The sequence below is a fragment of the Lytechinus variegatus genome, chromosome 3, assembly GCF_018143015.1.
Source record: "Lytechinus variegatus isolate NC3 chromosome 3, Lvar_3.0, whole genome shotgun sequence".
NCBI lineage: Eukaryota > Metazoa > Echinodermata > Echinoidea > Temnopleuroida > Toxopneustidae > Lytechinus > Lytechinus variegatus.
Window position 1 is genome coordinate 54,938,459 of NC_054742.1, and position 21,432 is coordinate 54,959,890.

General features: G+C 35.4%; 1 protein-coding gene across 9 annotated transcripts in view; it reads right to left on the reverse strand.

Annotated features, from left to right (window-relative positions):
- The window catches only part of LOC121411402 (FERM domain-containing protein 4A-like), an 84,815-nt gene that overhangs the window by 21,019 nt on the left and 42,364 nt on the right, over positions 1-21,432 (reverse strand). For all 9 annotated transcript variants that reach the window (XM_041604113.1, XM_041604115.1, XM_041604114.1 and 6 more), the window contains 2 exons: positions 8,391-8,535; positions 6,359-6,435 (listed from right to left, as the gene is read on the reverse strand). In XM_041604113.1, the coding sequence (XP_041460047.1) occupies positions 6,359-6,435; positions 8,391-8,535 (222 nt within the window). The remainder of the gene's footprint in view (positions 1-6,358; positions 6,436-8,390; positions 8,536-21,432) is intronic.

Consider the following 21,432-nt stretch of genomic DNA (forward strand, 5'->3'; position numbering starts at 1 on the left):
ATATATTTTGAATAATGTTGCTGTAGCATTTAAAAATGCTTCAAAATAGAAAACAGGCATAGGAAATGATAGAACAATATTAATCTAAAATGCATTCTAAGATTGATAAAGGGTTAAGTATTCATGGGAATTGATCAAAGAATGTGATCAGTGATACATAAATCCATTGAAGACTGAAGCTGCATGTTCTGGCTTGGGTCTAAGGAACAATGTGTTACAGAAAATAATTTGGTCCCCAATGGGTTAAGTTCTCCCCTCACCACCAATACCCAGATACAATCAAGTTCTGTTTCACTCAGCCAAATTTGACTTGAAAGAGTTAAATGAAATATGCTTTGATTTTGGCAATTATTCTACCTTAAGAAGGTCAACTTCAATAGACAGACTTGCTGTACATCTTGGGGAAAATGCCTAATTATTAGACCATAATATATAAGAGCTTAGTAGGAGAGTGGTTTAATAATTATTTTCCAATGTTTAAAGTTAAAATAGATACCTTCTGGGTTCTCACACGTAGTAAGAAAGTACAATACAGCAGAATAAATCCTTTATTGAGGAATCCAGTCACTTTATATTGACAATGGTACACAAACTCCCCCAAATAATCAGCTTTGCTGCATGGTGAGGATTTGACCACTCGAAACCAAATACGGAAATGAATCGATAAAGCTCCAAATAAACTCCAGATGAATCAGAACAGTTGCTAGTGCCAAATCCTGATGATATGACACATATCGAACAGAGACATCAGAACCACCATGTGTGATGATACATTCCTAAACCATGCAGGGCATGATCCACTGTACGTGAGGCAGAATTTAGATCTATCATCTGAATACAACAGATGCTTAATACTGAGGCTAAAGCTTGCATTCATATGCACCCTCAAGTATCTGCAAGAAAGCAGGATAACTTGTATCATGTAGATGTTGTGATATGAATGTCCAGTTAAAGGGATGGCAGAATTTGGATCTGCATACAGCCTTACAGGGGCTCAAGCCTGCGTTCAGAAGCATCTATCCAGAAGTAAGCAGGATAGCGTGTATCATCCAGATGTAGCAATGCGAATGTGCATTTTAATATCCACACTCAGATGTTGACAGCGCAAAGTGGCGAGTCTGGTCTGATTATCACATCATAACAACTGTTCCCTTCATTCCACCAATTGGGATGAATTACATGGCATGCTCTTGCTTTTGTAGTGAATGATGAATCAAGCCGCATCAATGTTAACGATGCCGCTCTCGCCCAGCCCCTGACTATGCCTAGCAACGTAACGTAACGGGAGAAGGCCACCGGGCACATCAACGAGTGACTGAGTGACTGACTGATGGGAAAGCCTGCCCTCGTTAATTTATGAGCCACTGTGCCAGACACAGTCTGGATGGATGTGTCAAGCCTACAGCCTGCAGCTGCATGGGATAGTCTCCTCTCAAGGAAATGAAGGGAAGAATCCTATAAATGGGACTGATGGCTAAAATGACTACAATTGAATAATCATTTGTGATGTACACAGTACACACATCATCAATATATATTAGCAAGAATCTGCAGTAGTCAGAATCCAAGTCAGGAGAAAAAAAAGAGAGAGAGATAGAGAGAGAGAAAATGGGAGATAGAAAGAGAGAATGAAACTGAGAAAAAAATTATTTAAAGAGAGACAAAGAAAGACCAACCAAGAGGAAGAAAATAAAAGAAACAAACAAAAAACATAAACATATACAAAGAAAGAAGAAAGACAGGCAGAAAAGAAAAAAAATTAGAGAAGGATTCAGAACAAGAGATAGTGAAATTAAAAAAAATCAACAAATATTTTTAAGACTAATGATATATATTTACTAACTATTCAATATTTCACACTGTAGAAACATTCAGGATCGAATACAAAAACTCATAATCCAAGAAGCATAAAACTTAATGTGTATCGGTAAAAAATTCATCACTATCCATTTTACACTATAAGGAAAATGGGGGTTTGATTGGCCGTTGAGGATCTCATGGTGATCAATTAATTATGCATCATCCTGAATGCTCAAATCATGTTCCAGGGCTAAGAGCTGGATCATGATTAAAGAAAAACATGAGTGGTACTTGTATGGAGAGTACGCTGCAAGCAAATTGAGCTCGATCACCACTCCAGCTGCTACCCGGGCTCAAACAAAAATAGTCTTCCAGGCAGACAGGGGTAGGTTGATCATGGCGTGTGAAGTAGCAGATCAGTCATCAAGAAAAACCTTGTAACACTCAGGAAACAATTGCATTCCTTGGGCTGCTACCATATTCTAAAGGTTACAGTATGGTTCTTGAAAGCATGGATGTGTCATACTCGGGGTTTGACTATAACCTGATTAAAGGCCTCCATTAATTCTCAGCTTTTCCATAGAAGTGGTGTTCAGTTCATACGCATATAGCCAAAAATGGAATTTGGAAATTGATTTTTCAATTGCGATTAATATATGCATGTGTGGACATAAGTATTTCAATAGCTCCCAATTCAAATCGTTCTCCCTGCATTTTTTTTAGAATAAGTGATTATTTGCCGAGCGCTGTGGAGTAAGTTATCTTGCAAATTGTAAAAATATTCAATTCCCGACGCACAGCATATAATCGTAAACAAAGGATACCTATACTATGTATGTTTGAAGGTTGGACAACAAAAAAACAAAATTTGGATCGCAAATCAAATTTCAATTTCCTTTGTTGATGAAGCCCCTAATGTATTAATTACCTTGAATCCTAGCCTTGATCAAATCTGATATCCAAGTTTAAACACAGCACATTCCAGCAAGCAATGTATTTCCATTCTGTAATCAGGCTGTCAGGATCTTTGCCGAGTGTCCAGAAGCAAATTCGAGATCTCAAGATTTGAACACAATCGATGTGAATTCTCTAAGGAAGGAGATGTGATAAAGTCCTCTTGCACAGAACAAACTGATATGGAGTGTGGCTTAACGGTACCACCCAAACTCATGCAAAATCATTCATTTATTCACTGGCAACAAATGCCAAGCAGACTCTCTGATGCAATCTTAGCCTAATAGCAATTCTAAACCTTTCCAAGCCCAGCCAAGAAGGAAGTGTATTTTCATTCACAAGAACTGTATCTGTTTCCAATTAAAATGCTAAGTTTGGGCCATGTCACCGGCAAAGGTGACTTCTCTTTCAAAAGAAATCTCACATGTTTCCACAAAGAAATATGCTCTTTACAAGGAAACGCTATGAAACAAACACCTTTCCCCTCAGTTTTCTTAAAATCATATATCGAGAATTTAGCAACTTGGCCTTAATGGGAAAAGCATAGTATAGGCCTACATGAATTATTGAACATATGAATTAAAATCGTTACAAATATTTTATGTTTGTACATTTCTTTATATATTAATTTGAATGTAAATTATGTAATTATAAATGATTATTTGTATGAAACTGAATAAGAATTTTAATAATCTTTAAAAATATTATCAAAACAGTGATTTCTATTTCACTCTATGATGATTACAGAAATTATCTAATATCCTTTCAAAGTTTGTAACAATACCTTCAAATGGACATTATTATAATGCAGTCATGATATCATATCAATCAACATCAAGGCAACGTGTTAACGTCCTTGCTGAACACATTACTCAACCTTCTCGTTATAATTCCATTTCAAAGGTATGTACTTGAAGGCTTTTCATGAAAAGTCTTGTCAGTGATTTCAACTGACTTATTTCTTCTCAGCCAATCAAATGAGAGGATTTCCAGTAGCTTATAACATCTATTGGTGAAAATCACTGATAAAACTTGTCAAGAAACACTTTCCTGATCTTGAAACTAATGGAATGTTTTATTCCAAAACCAGAGCATGGTCATTGCTTACGCATGAAAGAAACCTTTTGCCATGAAACTGATAGTTCAAATGTGTGCATTAAAGAAGATTACTATCTAGAGACAGAAATAAGAGTACTTAGAACAGGAAAGACGATGAGGTAAATCTTTTGTCTTTGAATGCAAGATAATCTTAGGAATGTTAGACGTGGTGCATTACATCTCATCCTTACACTTTCTCTTCATCTGACTTGTCAAAGGCATGTTAATTCCTTCTCTTACGCAATTTCCAGTCCCTAAGAACAACTATACATCCTCCTGTGGCATATCATGATTATTGGGGATTTGTAAAAACAAATGATGACTTGATAACATTTGTGCTTACACATGACGCTTTAACAGCTCAGACACTGAAGTTTAAGCACGATAGAATAATTTGATCCAGAAGTTTTTCCACTTGGGATTATTTATCAATGTCATTTGCATGTTTGTATGGGTCTGTTTGCTAGTAACACAGTAACAGCACAGATAGTGACATTTCCAGTAAAATAGGATGTCAAGATTTATATAATCATTATTTCTACAGAATCTCGATCAGAAAGATTGCAGATTCAATCAAGGATTGTCAAGCATAATTAATCATATGACGTCAATTATTTTCAAAGTTACATGGCTCATCAAAAAGATATATATTTTTTCTTTTGGGGGGGGGTAAATCTCAAAGCCTATCAAGAATAAAAGTTATGAAGGATTCATGAAAGTAAATTTCTTTTGAAAAACATACAGTGCCTATTTTCACATTCACTGATTTTTTTTATCGTCGATTTTTCTCCTTTTTCAAACTTTCTTTTATTGAATAGTGTATGTCCCCATTTTTTGAATCTCAAATTTGACAATTCAAGTCAGCTTAGCTTATTACAGTATACTACACACCAGAACGATGTAGGTTATTCCTCTAAACTCTCTAATCTTATGAAGCAAATGCATTTCTGCCAACCCTGGAGCAAGACAGGTGAGCATATGTCAACATCAAACTCAACCAAACACGAAGAGAAAGCAAATCAGAAGCCGATTTCCTCCATTATTTCCATTTCATCACAAACCCTAACAAATCGCCAAACTCGCTCCTGACAGAATCTATTAACCTCGTTACGCAGAGGAATTCCTACACCCTTCTTATCTAGAGCCTTGGCAGGAGCGTGATTTGCAGAAAAAGAGCCAGAGTACGAGATGAATGGTCATTCTGGATTCCGTCATGCCTTCCTGCCCATGACGATGCAAAGTTTACTATTCGTACAGCAGTGAGGCAGATTGCTTGTATCTGCCGGAGCGTAGGGCCCTATGTCGACAGAGAGGAAGGGGGCACGCCATTCCAAGGTGCTCTCTGTTCTCGTTAGTGCCAGGGCAAATGTATGTGACAACATTTGTGGTCTAAATTTAGATAAATTATACCCAATGTGATACAAGATGGAATCAGATATGATCGTAGGAAATCATCATCATACTCATGAAATGCTCTCCTAAGTCCCAACTATTCTGTACAATCCTATTTGAAAGTCATTAAGAGGTTATCCTACAAGACTGTTAAATTATTACTTTCTCACTTTTAATATTCATAACTCATGGGCCTATGATATTAATAGATGCAACAGATATTTAATCATTTCCAAATCTTTGTAAATGGTCTGCCAAGGTTTTGAAGTAAAAATGGATTGTACAGTGCTTTCATGGCAAACTCTTAAAAGTTTTTACCCATTTCTCCTGATTGTTGCATGGTTACACTTCAATAGTCGGAGTGTGAAATTAAATAATTTTGACCTCCAAAGAGTCATTGTACTCAAAACTCTTTCTTGAAAGCTGTCTCTGTACTTATAGATAATTCCTTTAGAATATTTAATGGAGGTCAGTAGATTTGCTTTCCATCTTCCTTTGTCCTAGAGTTGGAAAGGGATTGTCTTTCCGTCTTGCATCGAGAAATGCATTTCCTCACTTTTTCTTACAAATTTCATCTCAAAGTACATTGTCCGTCTGGTCGACTTCCACAATGCACATTTTTATTTCAAATTCAACCCTCTATCCAACCCTCAGATTTGAAGGGGGAAGATGATGCTTTCTACAATGTACCAGACATAGGTGAGGCAATGCATGATGTAAACGACCCAGTTTCCACTACTTAAAGTACTGCATGATGTGAACAACCCGGTTTCCACTACTGTGAAAGTAGTACATATACCTCCCAACAAGTTTAATTCCTTAGTGCATGAGGGATAAAACACCAAAGTCACAATCAAGGAAAATGCTGTGATTTACTCTACAGGACACAAATTCTAAACAGTGTGAACTGTGCAGCAGGCCATGTTCAGAACTCTACACAGAAAAATAGAGCTGTTCACACAGCTGAACACTTGATTGCAGAATAATGTGATGAGTGTCAACTATGAGAGGAAGTTTGGACATGTTGAAAATCGCTTGGAACACGACAGGAGTGGGGGGAACTGTTTGCAAGGGTTGTCAAAGCTGGAATAAAGTACTTTTGTTGTTGAATTACCTTCTTGGGTCAGTGACTTCTATTGAGAACTTCCTGTCCCTGTAGTAAATGTTCTGTAACTGCCTCCACTGGAAGATCTGGAGAAATAGAATTTAGAAAGAGAGTGAGAGAGACAGACAGACAGACAGAGACAGATAAATACAGAGAGACAAGCAAAGAGAGAGAGGGAGAGAAAGTAGATGATTTGGTTACTAAGATACCATATAATAACACATTGACACTTGAGAACAGAAATATCAATTCAATACAAAACTACAATTCAGAACAGGAAAAGCATATAGGCTACATGAATACGAAAACAATTAGTCGATTAACATTGAGAGAAAAACAAGTCGCAATATCTCCTTAATTCAAATTGTCAATATTCACAAAGAATCAGAATACATTGTGATTATACAATGATTTTTTTTCCTAAATGATTGTGTGCTATTCTATTATCATTTTACAATCATTCCGTAACCAACCAACATGGGCCAGTACATGTATACCTAATTTCATGTAAAACATCATTTTATCTCTCACCCCACTTTACAAGAACAAAGAATTGTATCTGAAGAAGTAAAATCACTATCACCAAATCTGCTTAAACCAAGAAATGAACATAACCATAACAATTAAGTGTAAACCTATTAACATATCTTTATTCTAGGAAAGCAAAACTGAATTCTAAGTACATACATGTACTTCCATTTCATGACGTTATATGAAAACCACACTCTTAAGGTTTCACTCTTTAAACGGAAGCACAATAATATTTGATATCTAATAATATGAAGTCTTTATTCAACATATCAAGGAAGCTAAAAAGACATGGCTGGGAATATTTAAAAGATAAATTTATTTGCTAATTTGGATATTTCATTCAATCATTGCAATTTTATTATAATGTTGTGTAATTGTGTGCAAATAGATTAATAAACAACCAAGCAAAAATTAGGTTTGTTTCAGGATTCAACATTCTTTGACTCAATATAGCATTTACTTTTTTATGAGTTCGCTTTGAATAGTTTTAGAGTGCAGTCAATGAGGCATAAATCTGTCCACCTTAAAGTATGATTTTGCAAGGGATAGAACCATGACCCCTCCCGTTCATGAGGAAGGTGCCCTACCACTGATCCACCTTTGTCTGCTCTATACATACATGGGTACACTCTATATGTAGGGACTGTACAAAAGGACACTCACAGCCACACAACAGTCTTTGATTTAATCAAACAACGCAAGTGAGAGACAATATCTTTTAATGTTCACCCAATGATAAGCTCAGACTCTCTTTTGCTTCTACATTTAATCTTCAGTCTGGGCCCTATATAAGCTGGAAGTTTTCCTGCATTCATCCCCTTTGATACTGCAATAATATTGAGCTTCCTTTCCCTGGATCACGAGCCGAAAGAGATACTTCCTTTCCCCCGCAAGGAAGAGCAGGGAAGCGCCGGAATGGTGCAGGATATGGAGGGACACGCTGGGCTTGGCAGGGACCTTCCTTTAACCAGGTTGGCTCCACACCTAGCTCTGTTGTGACTTACACGCCCACTTGTTCCGACAACCAGAAATGCAACAAGATTGTGCATGTTCTCATTCCTAGACTGGTATGATTCTTTTGGATCAAATGCTACGATTCACGCAAGTCTCACAGCTCACACTTGCATTCATAAAGTTGTTCTCAAGTTATGAATGACTTTACAAACGACTGGTGAACCTTTCTTGTATTAAATTATATAATATTTATGTTCATTTAGCTGCCATAGGTCCTAAGAATGTGTTCCAATCGTGCTTAAAGTCCTGCATAAACTTTACGAATAGCATTATGTAAAACCCACCAGGGGGCCATTTCATAAAACTATTCGTAAGTAAAGGGTCACGCAAAGAACGACGAATGGTGATCCTTTCTTGTGGTAAATGATATTCATCATTAAAAGTTCATTGGTGATTATTTAGTGTGTAAGAAATGTTCACCAATCATTCTTAAAGTCGCTCTTCACTTACGAACAGCTTTGTGAAACACCCACCGAGGTTGGGAGACTGAACCTACCTTCCTCGGAGTGACTTTATCGACCTGGTCGTACTGGCATACTCCCTTGAAACTGAGACCCAACCACCACGGAATGCCTTGCTTATCTTTCACTTCGTAGTAATGAACTCCGTAGGTCGGCAGCCCCTCAACCAACTGCATGTAACTGCATATTGAAAGAGACAAACAAGAAAGGAAACAATGGATGAATGGGATGCATTTCACTAATGATGAAAAATAATTAGGTTAATGGGCTAGAATGAGGCATCTCTCGATCCCACATAAATGCAATACATTTCAGAGTTATTAGCAACAAAATTTGGGGAAAGATAATGTAATTACTGACAACTAAATGAATAAACACCATTCAAGTAACAATATAAATGAAAAAAGACGAAGCATACAAGCAAGAACGTCTTTGTTTAAATTGCATTTGATATAAAACCTGCATGTGCCAAAAGGCTTGTAAGCTGTTATTAATGCATCATATGCAAATTGACAATTGCACATGCCGTGTGATTTTTCTTTTCTTTACGATAACTCGTAACAAGAATCACAACAAATTACATTACTCCATGAAACTTGAGAATGATGAATTTCTCTCCTTTCATCCGATAAACAATGGCTACGAGGGGAAGGAAGAATCAATATTTTTCCAAAGAAATGCCAATGTAAGTAGAGTGTTGATTACTGCGTAGCAGATGGTTTGCTGAATCCCAAGCACTTTCGGGGATTCATGCCTCACAATGGGGGCTTTCGCACCCACTCAATCACAGAAAATACCAGGGGCACTTTTTCATACACTTTGCCATTATTGTAATTACCATGGAAACCTTGATTGTGATTGGCTGCTGAGCTCTGTTACCATGGTAGTTACCATAATGGCAAAGTTATCAAACTTGTAACTGTATGAAAAATGGCCCAAGGTATAAACTGATCCTGCATTTAATTTTTCACATTTCTTTTATTGATTCAATATAGAAACAATTTTCCTAAAACACAACAAACTGATAAAGGAGCCATGAAGAAGCATGAGCTTACTAGAACTCTATACAATTCAACACTGGAATCCATATAAAAAAGACTTAAGAATAACAAATACAACATTTACTACCAGCCAATCAAACTGAATGATTTCACTAATCTTCAACTGTTATCACCATTTTTTTTATTATATCAAGTTTTATAAAAAGTGGCCCAGTTAAAAAAAAATTATATCCCTGTATCAAACACATGTCCCAAACTTTAGTGGGTGCTTTACAAAATCACTGGAACTTTCCCAAGGACTTTTGGAGAGAGAAAGCAAATTACAAAAATTTAGATGTAAGGCAAGAATAGTGCACATCCTTTGACTTCAGAGGTTTCGAGAACCTTGTTGATGGGTCAGAACTATAGGAACTTTACCTGATTCAGGAAGGTGAGGATTCACAAAATAAATCATCTAGTATTTGAGGCATGGGCAAAGTAAACTTAGCGATGGACGATGGGACTTGTTTTTGTAACTGACCATGCAATCAATCATAGGAATCAGCCGACGACACTAATCTGTATATTATGAGGCCCAGACAAGTTAACGTAATGGGTATTTTGGGGAACGAGTAGGTGAGAAGGCATCCCATGTCTCAACTCCATGCACCAGTTGAATGTAATGGATGTACTTGAGGCATACATCTTCTGATGATGTGAAATTAGGATCTACTCCCTTGCTAAGAGGGCTGGAGGCTTTTCGAGCACTGCCAAAGTGTGCGAGTGAATTGATGTTGTAGCATACAGCCCTTGGCATGATATGGCATAGGCCGACATACAGGCACTACATGTTGATGTAACAAGTGGCCATCTTCACAAAGACATCATTAGATTAGACCAAGACCTGTATTCTGAAGTCAGGTTTAATTAAGGCCATGGTCTAACTCTGTGCTAAAATTATGGAGAGCCAAAAACTAAAAATTCTGTTCATATTGTATATTTCTTATGTTTATTATATTGTTTCCATTTGCTTACATAATGAAGAAAAAAACTTGTTATCACTCCCAGCAGTTATGAATTATTGAGTGTCATGTGAGTTAATAAATTGAACGTGTACTAACAGAGATTTGTGCCCCAAATAGCTATCCATAGTTAAACCACAACTTTAAACCAGAGTTTAAATTAAACCTGACTTCAGAATACAGGCCCAAGGGTCCACTTTCTGGGAAGCATTTCATGAAACATATAGAGTTTTAACTGACTATCGTTATAAGCTACCAAAATCCTTGCACCTGATTGGCTCAGAGTATAGTCAGTAAAAATCACTATTATTTCATGAAACACTTCCCTGATCCTCAGCTTGCCCTCTATCTTTGAAAACTTTCTGAGGTTCATTCCAAAGGCATAATAGTTTTTTTTATCTCCTCTCTTTTAAATGAAAAATATACTTCTCACATAAACTCATTTTAGGCATAGTTCAAGGAACAAATATTAAAAAAAGAACAAAAAATACTATACACAATTGGACATAATTCACTTGTAATCTTCCTTTTGCATTTGTCATGAAGGAAAGTTATTTCAAATCTAATAATTTTGACAAAGAACACAAAGTCTTTGTAGCAGACAAAATGATACATGTACGATCCAATTACATGTACCTACTCCTATCTACTTTCATAATATTCCTAGGGGAACTCATGCATCAAATATTGTCTAAATTTTATGTTCAACAAGCAATTGTCCTCTTTCTCCCCATTCTTCTCACCAACACAAAAAACCCAAGGATACGGACAATTTATGCAAATTAAAGCTTCAATAACATTGGGCCTATTGTCGGGACCAATCCAGTCATCTTTCCCCCAACAAAAGAATACCAAGCGTCCAAACTCACAGTTGCCACTTTTAACTAAATCTCCTCCTTGCACATTATTCATAAGCAGAACCTCGTCAGACATGTTTGTAGCTTGGAGCAGAAACAGGGATGATCACTGAATCTACAACTGCATGAAATCAATACAGGAGCTTGTAACAACTCCAAATTGAACGCTTGGTACCCCATCGGCTAGCATTTTAAAAGTGCCCAGTTCCATCATTATTCATAGCTTATCCTCTGCTCTAAACGGAGCATGGGATTTCGTGAAGAGACCGCGTGACTGTGTGACATGCAATAAATCATCTAAATCCCAATCAAAAACAAAAGGAAGCTGAAGTAACTACGGTTATGAGCCATTTCTGAGAGAGGATTTAATTTTCACACAGTGTGAAATAACAAAAACGCAGGAACAAAAACAGAAAAACCATACATATATTCAGCACCTTTTTTGGATCAACAACTTTTCATATGAATTATTTTTCAAATCCACTAATGGAGCATGAAATTATAAACAGAAGTAAACTGTATATTGATCCTAACCTCTGTGCCCAAGAATCTACCAAGAATATCTAATCAGAGGATCATTACCAAAATGTAGAGAATAAAAGGTAGAAGTAAATCTACCATAAAATTCAGGAAGTGTGCTTAATGTTCTCTGACTTGGAAAGAAATATTATATTGTATTTTCTTCTGTTACTGCTTATGAAATTTAAAAATCCTATTGGCATTTATCACACTTCTTTTTCCTCAGAAGCAAATATTACCATCAATTACAGCTTCCATTTAGATGTGGTTGCTTTAATTTTCTTTGAAATGACAAACTTCAATAATGCTCAAGAGTTTCAATAAGCTACAGTTATCAAAATGTCACATAATGATTAATCATTCATTTAAAAAGGCATTTCCTTAAAATAAATTCAAATTTGTATCTCTATAATAGTCACTTTCAAAATTAATAAATATTAGGAAAAAAAATATCCATGACTATGAAGTGACCAATATTGTTAAACCATCCAATCAGGAAGTATTCAAATAAATTGTCTATGAATCTACCATGGCAAAAAAAAATTGAAATAAAAAATGAAATAAAAACAAATAATAAACATCTTAAAGAATTAAAAGCTTTTAATTGAAAGCAAATTTAGTTTCCCGATATCTGCGAGTGGCAGATTCAATTCCTTATTCATTATTACGAGCATTTTATAGTGATGTCCATGAAATAAACAATCCAACATTACCTTTGAAATTTCGTTCAACAACAAGGTTGTTTGTTAACTATGGGTGTGGAATACTTTGAATACCTATTTCATTAGGAGGTAATGAGCAATGCTAATTGCATACTGAGGGTCATTACAGCAGGGGTTCAATAATACAGCGACAGACCTTGCTGCTGAGATCATTTAACCGTTACACTACCTCCGTTGATAGGGAAAGTTGAATTCTACTCCGTTGATAGGGAAAGTTGAATTCTGTATAGTTTCTCATGATATTTGCTTCAATAAGTTCAGTTGTTAAAACAATAAAACATAAAAGTAGCATAACACTACATCTTTGATGAAACTCGGGAATATAAATAATGTCATGCCACACAATCAGGATATGAAACATGGTGTCTAATAATATATGAGTGGACCTACTTCTGACAAAAAAAAACACACAAAAGATTCTTTGTGAATAAAGATACTTCTACTATACGGAAGAAAACTGAGAATATCAAAAAATAAATCATAAAGAAAAGGGGGACCCACTTAAAAGCTCTTAAATTCCAAAAATAAACCATGGTAATTTGCCTGCCCCCATCCCCTCCCACTATAGTTCAGTTTGGCCTCTTGTGAGAGGTAAGCCAGTTTCCCCCAAGCCCAACAGAAGGGGAGACTCACAAAAGTCATACTACTCCCCAACCCCTGAGAAAGTCATGAAATTTGGAGTTCAATACAAATTTACATACTTGAGCAAGACTAATACGGAAGCTATGGGGCAACGGGGAAGGAAAATATGTTCTGTAATATATATTTTCCTACTGTCCAACATCCATGATAATCTCAAGTCTGTATTGAAAAGCCAAAAAGCAATTTATTGTATTTATTTATCTTTGCATTCTCCCCTTCCCTCTCTGTCTATACCCCCCCTCGCTATCTCTCTCTCTCATGCGCTCTCTGCGCTATAGTTACTGATGTCATGACTGATCATTTCATAAACCTGTCATCATATTTGGTAGATATTTTGACAAAGTTGTGTCTGCGCTGGTGGGCGGGTGGACAGGAGGAAACACATGAAACAAGATATGCCCGCTATTCCATCCTGATTATATTTCCATCACAGGCACTTTGACAGATCATCATAGAATCATCAATCTTCAAGGACAATTTTAATTTAATGCAATATTGATATCTAGTACAAAATGACTCGCCCATCTGTCATTCCGTTTTCTTTGGTAAATGACAAAGGCCACGAGAAAAAACCTGCACATGGAAATGAGTAATGAATTTATTAACGTCAATTTTTTCGAAGTCAGAGGTAGTGAACGTGAAAAATATGCACTCCATCTATTCAATATATCAGAATTCAATAAAATAAAGCCCTATTCGTACTTTTTGAATACCCTCGTATAAGTGATAAATTGCAGCTTTGCACTGACACAAAAAAAGAGTTGTTTCCAAGTGCAAAGTATATTAATGATAAATAGGCTTTCACTAAAAAAAGAAGATTTTAATTGCTACCAAAATTTACCGATCGTTGATCGTTTGAATCCTTTTGACATAAGGTGCTAAATGCTGTTCATCATCATCATCATCACCATCACCAACATCATCATCACCATCACCAACATCATCATCATCACCATCACCAACATCATCATCATCATCATCACCATCACCAACATCATCATCATCATCCTCCTATTGTTCTGTGATTTACAGATAATCTATTGCCAGTTTAAGGTTGAGCCAAATGCCGACTGGGGCTATAGCACTTGAAGAAAAAACAAGATTTAAGATGGGTTTGTAGTACTGTACATTTTCACAATGTACAAAGGACTCAAGCAAGATATACAGGGAACCTCAAATCAAAACAGCTGATTTTAATAGGAAAACCCCAAAACAGGAGAGATATATTTCTCAGCCACACAGCGTTTTATAGCCCATCCTCTCTTTCATCAGATTGTCAAAAAGTATAGTTAACAACTCTCCTGCAATAAAAAAAAACTGTGATTATCCTGGGATTCAGCAGCAAATACCCGGGTCCGAATTCGACCAATTCTCATCGTTAGTGTGTCATCAGCCCGAAATCAATCCAATCTTGAGAATCGTTTACTGCAATAACGAATCCAATTTAGAGGCTGGACGAGGCTTGCCGGCTGATTAGGACAGTCGGTTCAAAGGTGTCAAAATCACTGGAGAAAACACTCCTCAGCTTGTCATAAGGAATCTCTTTCCTCGCTCAAGGTTTTATCTTTTCCACTTGAGGTGTGAAAAGAGCGTTCATTTTCGTTCGTTTTCGGGAGTGAAGGCTTTGCCTGCCAAAGCAATCTCGGTCACGCTTCAAAGTACAGATGTAAACGGATCTCTCTGGGGGTTTTCCTTTCTTAATGTGGCACATAACAAAGCCCAGACAACTAATTTCTCATTTCAAGTGCTGAATCCATCATTTGCATGAAAAGTTTAACTTTAAAATAGCAGGCAAAATAGAGTCGCGCTATCACTCAAATTGAGTATAATTGCCAAAATCCATGGATGAGTTCTTTGGTAAAGTCATTGTCCTCCATTAGCAATGGTGATTTGCATTTTCCAAAAGAAGTCTATAACATCAAACATAGCTTTACATGTAGATATAACTAATTTTATTTTTAAAAATGCATGAGACAAGAGTATAAAAGGAAACCATGGAATCAAATCTGTCTCTGAATGTAAATTTTCAAATGTACTATGAAATTGATCCTAAATAAACAGCCCCTGATATAAATCATCTCTCAGAAAAATATATAGAATTTTACTGCACAAATCCATCTGTTTCTCACTTAAATCACATATATACAGTTCAGAATGTAAAGGGCCTATTGCTAAGCATGTGCAAATATAATTTCTATTCATTTATAATAAGACGTGTAAATATTTATGTTTGATTAATGGAGAATGTGGACAATAATTCACAAGAACTCAGCATCGATCAAGGAAATGCTTCTTTCAAAAGAGCAGCACAAGCAGATGACCAATATAGCCCCTAAACAATTTGGTTCAATACTCTTTCTTTCATCATAGTAGGATAAAGTAACCACAAAATATTGATTTTTCTTTTTGTGGAATCATGACCCTTTCAGCCCCTCTATTTCGAGACAGTAACACCAGATGTTTTTTTCAAACAAAGTGTAAATGCAAACTGGTATAATAGAACACCCTCTCATCAATACTCCCATGAATAGATGAAACACTCCTTTGAAAGCGAAATATGTTTACATTTTGTTGCTGTTGCACGTGACATGTTTGCTGGGATCTTTCGTCGACAAGAAGATACAAGTTATCTATGGATTGGTATCTAGTCTCATTTAAAAGAAAACTGACAATGCATAAATTTGTGGGACAGTGTGGTCTTCTAACCTTTCAATTTCACCTCTTTGCACAGGGATATCTCAATCATAAACCATTATAGAATAACTCGTAATGATAAGAAATCTACTCAAGTTTCATTTAAAAAATGAAAAACCTGTCTATCATTATCTGCATATATATTTGGGGGACAAGTGTGGTTTTTAATCTCATCAAAATAACCACAGAAATTACATTATCTATTTCCCACACCTCACCTGCACAGGGATAGCCCAATAATGTTAAACCATTATCATAACTTGCACTGATAAGAAGATATTTTTTATCTATCTCCCTGCTGCCTCTTTGTTGTGAAAGAATATAAATATGCTCAGAAAGGCATTTACTATGATAACATTAATTAGGCATACGTCTCATAAGACTACTTTCACACCCATCAATCATAAAACTACCCATAATTTGTGAGAATACATGTATGTTTGAGCATCAATCAAAATAACTAACAGCTTACCACGTGCATTTACACCAGCATTAAATAAATAACCTCCTCATCGTTATGAGCTTGCAACCAGATTCCGCATTCTTTGTAGAATGATACACATTATTCTTGAATCACATCAAAAGTTCTTGTTATGTTTGCTAATTTTGCTTCACACTTTTAAAAAATTTACAAAACTGGAAAAAAAAACTAATAAAACTACAAAAAAAATCAATGTGATTCAATTCTTTTTAATACAGGTCTACTAATTTTCTTTTCTTTTTTTGGGGGGGGGATAAAGGAATACCTTGCATTCCCTCTGCAATGATATACCTATAAATTTTTACCTTTTTTCAATGATACAGGAGTAAAACACCAAACGTGATAATAAAACTGATTTTGAAAAAAATGGTAGAAGGCTGACACTGTTGTTACAAATAAAATCAAAGATTAGAATGCTCTTAGAATACTAAATCTGAGTTGTGAGAATGACCTACAGTTCTACACTTATGTAAGCAAGAAGAGATATCGATGGTTGACTTTGTATCCATGGTGACATGTAGACAAACACTGGCTGTCAATTTAGGATACAAACATGGCTCATAGAAAGCATAATTAATAGGTAAACATTATACCTTCAGTTTATTTGCTAGCCTAAATGTCAAGAAGTGGGTAAATTTCACTCTTAATAAGGATGCCTTATGCTCCCCATGTTACAACAATGGAGCTAAAAAGGGATACTACAATGATGCTATATTTCCCAGAGCTCTCTATTGTCCAATAGTGATATTACCAGAATCTAACAAGGATATGAAATTCAACTTGAAAATACCGAGAATTAGATGATGGTAAAAACCTGAAAATATTTCAGGTGAAATGGATATACAAGAGTACTTTGCTTTGAACCTTTGATCCCCCACAGTAGTGTATTTTAATTCATACTTATTCATTTATAAATTATAAGAAACTTGAAATATATTTTCTACATAATCTAATGGGGATATTCTAGAATATATTGATTGTTCCATCACTGATGTGTCAATTTCTTACAGGTAGCTCGGGGGGGGGGGCTTATACAAAAATTTCAGGGATTTCTTTTTTAGCTCACAAGCCAAAATTTGCTACATTGTATCACAGCTTACATTGCACCCCATGAGAAATTCTAGGACTCTTTTTAGTTTTCCAGAACTCTTGGGGGCATGGGGGCGAGTTTGCCCTAAGCCCCCACATAATTTTTTTCTGATGTAGCTCAGTGCACTCCTATAGCAATCCTAGATGACTGCATTCATATCACATCAAGTCAAGCCATTCCATGAAGTGTTGACAGGGTTTTTTCTGATGTACCCTCAGGGAGTGCTGATGTACTTCAGTTTTAACTTTGCGTAGGAAATACATGAGGGGCGATGGGCAATTTCATACTCATCACAGCCCAAATTACCTCAAAATTCCCCACACAGAACACATTGGGGTGACCATCTTTACTGGAGTTGCCCCAAGAACTGACACAAATAAAATCCAAGACTTAGGGAATCAATATTCTGCATTATAATATAGCAGAATGATATTTGCATTGACTGCATAATTGCTCATTGTATAAATGTAGCCTTTCAAATGAAAAAATGCCCCCCCCCCCCAAAAAAAAAAATAATAATAATAATAATAATAAATAAATAAATAAATATTAAAAAAAAAAAATCTGCAATCACCTTCAATGTGAAAAAAAAAGCTCACTAAAATCAAAATTATTTCCTATCCTGTTTGTAAGCCCAAACTAATAAACAGTCATTCCCACAAATCCAGTTATGGGTGATTCCATACGTGTCGTACGGGACATTTAGAGAGCATTTGACAGTTTTTGACAAGAAAAAACAAAAAATATTCCAGTAACTATAGGTGATCATCAAGTACTACCAGAGTGTTAGAAAAAACAAGACTTAACATGACTTGAATTCACATCCTGTATAATACAGATTTAAAATAGTAATGTGTCGTACGGACGCAGAAAAGTGGCTTTTTTAGAAACCTCAAGTTTGTACTCAAAAGTCTGTGAGTTGGGCAGATAAATTTCATAGAAACTGAACTCAAATTGACACTCAATTACCCAAGAACAAACACATTTATAAAAGAAAGCAAAATAAACATTCATGAATAAATAAAGCAAATTATAATTTTCGAGAACATTGTGGCGTACGGGACATTCAAAATGTGTCGTACGGGACATCTCTAAATTGAAGCCAAACTTTCTTACTTTATGTCACTTTGACTTCTTCAATCACATTATTTGGCTGATGATAATGATAATCCTATCAAACTAAGACATTCATTAGGTTAGAAACCGCTATAAGTTGAATATTTCTGTCAAAATATCATAAACAAAATAATGTGTCGTACGGGACAATTGTGTGTCGTACAGGACACTTCTGTGTCGTACGGGACACTTGTGTGTCGTACGGGACACTTGTGTGTTGTACAGGCAGTTGCGTGTTGTACTGGGCAGCCTGAATAAAAAAAATGAACTTTTTATCAATCAGAAGGAGCATTGCCCCTAAATGTTTCATTTTTCATGAAAAATCTTTTAATAAGTAATCATTCACGACAATATAAATAAGAAACCTCAATATATACAATTGGGAGCAATATGTTATAATTTTTTCATGATGGGAAATGTACAAGTGTTCACAGCATTTTTACGAGCTAAACTTGAACTTGAGGTTTTGTGTGAAGTCATATTTTAAGGAATTAATTGATGATTTCCAAACACTATTTAAACAATGAATGAAAGAAACTTTGTGTAAATTATGGGGCTAAAATGTTATAATTTTTATATAAAATGTATATCTACATGATATATGTCACAACTGTCAATTGTAATTCCACAATTTTTTTTCTAAAGAAATGCGGTTCTACTTTTTCAAACCCATCTGCATTTAATGAAACCATATGATTTGTCTTATTTTCCAGATTTTTTTTACAACTTGAAAAAAGTAAGGATTTCAATACTGTGTATTAAAAAATAGTGATCATCAATTAAGGGAAGTCCAAATAGATGATCATGATTATTGGTGTTTTTTTTTTTACATCTTATAATAATTCCACATTAGCATGCAAGAGGAAGTCATCTTCCAGGCTAGGTTGAAATAATTATAAAAGTTTTCTTTTCATGCTCAATGAAAAGAAATTAACCTGCTCTGATCAGTGAAAATCACCAGTTTAGCTGAAGGGATTCACAAAAGAATAAGCCTACATGAAATCAATTAAAATATTTAGAATCATATATTTCATGTTCTATGGACATAAACAAAGTACTTTTTCAGTTCACTTTATGTTAAATCAATTAAATGAATTTAAATATGCCTACTATTCATGGTTTCTGAATCCAAATCCTGCAATTAAATGCATTATTATATTGTGTGTCGTACGGGACATGTCCCGTACGACACATAGCGTGTGTCGTACGGGACAACTTTTAATAGGACAATAATTGACAAATGAAGAGCAGTAATTAGATCCTTATGGGATAAATCGATCACCCATGGGTCAAACAAAGAGAAACTGATTTTATGAAATTGCATCATCATAAATAAAATTGTAGGAAAAACTTTTGCATTGTCATGTGTCGTACGGGACATTGCCAAAAATAGGTTCGGAAAAATCAGGGCTGCCCCCATTATGGATAATGAAAAAGTTGTAGATATTATTTGGAACCATTAATGACATATTATTCTATTGGCCTGCAATATTTTCAATCTTCTCTTGCTTTGCAACTAATTGTTTCAGGCGGTGTTTGTACTTGACTATTCAATGAGCAAAATTATTGAAAATTTAAAATTCCATTGTTCCCCCAATTAAAACTATATCTGTCTTCACTTTTGGTTAAAACTCATAATTTTCATCAAATTTAGGTATCATAGTAAAATATTACACTACTTATGACTTATTGAAAGCATTTTGAAATTTATGATATTTTTGAAGTTCTAGAGTGGAATCGCCCTTATGCTTCATCATGTAATACTGGTTACAAATGATGCAAAAGTGGTTTGAATGGCATTATTACACCAATAACGTCAAATTAATGCCTTCCAAAATCATGACATTCTGGGCTGAAACTGTGGCTCAAACATACACAACCTGCATGTCAATGATATACCTCCCAAAGTTCAAGTGCAAGCTAGGCCAGATATGTCAAGTTTACTCAGTCAACAGAAGGTTTTGAAATACAGACTAGCTGCATCGGTACATGGACTCCCATGACGTCAAGGTCTTAGCTGTCAATACCATGTATTGAGCTTTCCTTTCGCTTTTAAATGTTGGATGATGTTACTCCAATGAAAACTGCAATGGAGGTGGAGGCAAGGTGTGATATTTGTGTGTCTCTCTCACGATCTTGACCCTGTTCTAATTCATTCTCTCAGGCAATGATGGACACTTTGAATAATGGGTGAGGTGGCCAAACTATACCGAGTTTCATTGCTAGATGTTTATGGACTTCGGAACTACTTGATGAACAACCGGAATGTGTGGTGCTACATTGTGAGCCATACCTTTTCGGATGTTTCAATCTAATTTTAAATCCTTTAAGTTTACTTTCAATCAAGGTTTTTTAATACTTTGCTCTTATAAAAAATATAGTTCACAGTACGATCATTATTCAACATCTGCAAATTCTAACTACAGATTTTGCAATAAAACTGACTGATAAACAAACCTATAAACGTTTTCTAAAGTCTAAACGCTGTTCATCATGTCATTTGTAAGTTAACAAAACCTTTCACCCATCCTTGCCACAATTATCTTTTTTCTGATCCATTTCCTCATGAAAGTAAAGGTAGTAAATAGGTTTTAAAAATTGTCAAGGATTTCGAAAATGAATCACCATTTCTAGCTACTGTTGGTCTCAGGAAATGGTATTTGGCAAACCTAAAATATCTTAATTTTTTTAGGATAATCTGATTAAGTCTAAAACTTACAAGTACTGTTTAATTATAATCATATACTAGGAGAAGAATGAGTACATCTCTCGTTCTCTCAAAAGCAAATTTTTTTTTTTTAACATGCAGGTAAACTTGCTTTTTGTTGAGCATCCATAAGCTATATAAAGTCAAAGCTATTTTTAGACCAGTGTCCAGTAACACAAAGGTTAGCGATTGATCGTACAATTGATTTTCATGATTGATTGTACATTGTAATCAATGCAATCAATCG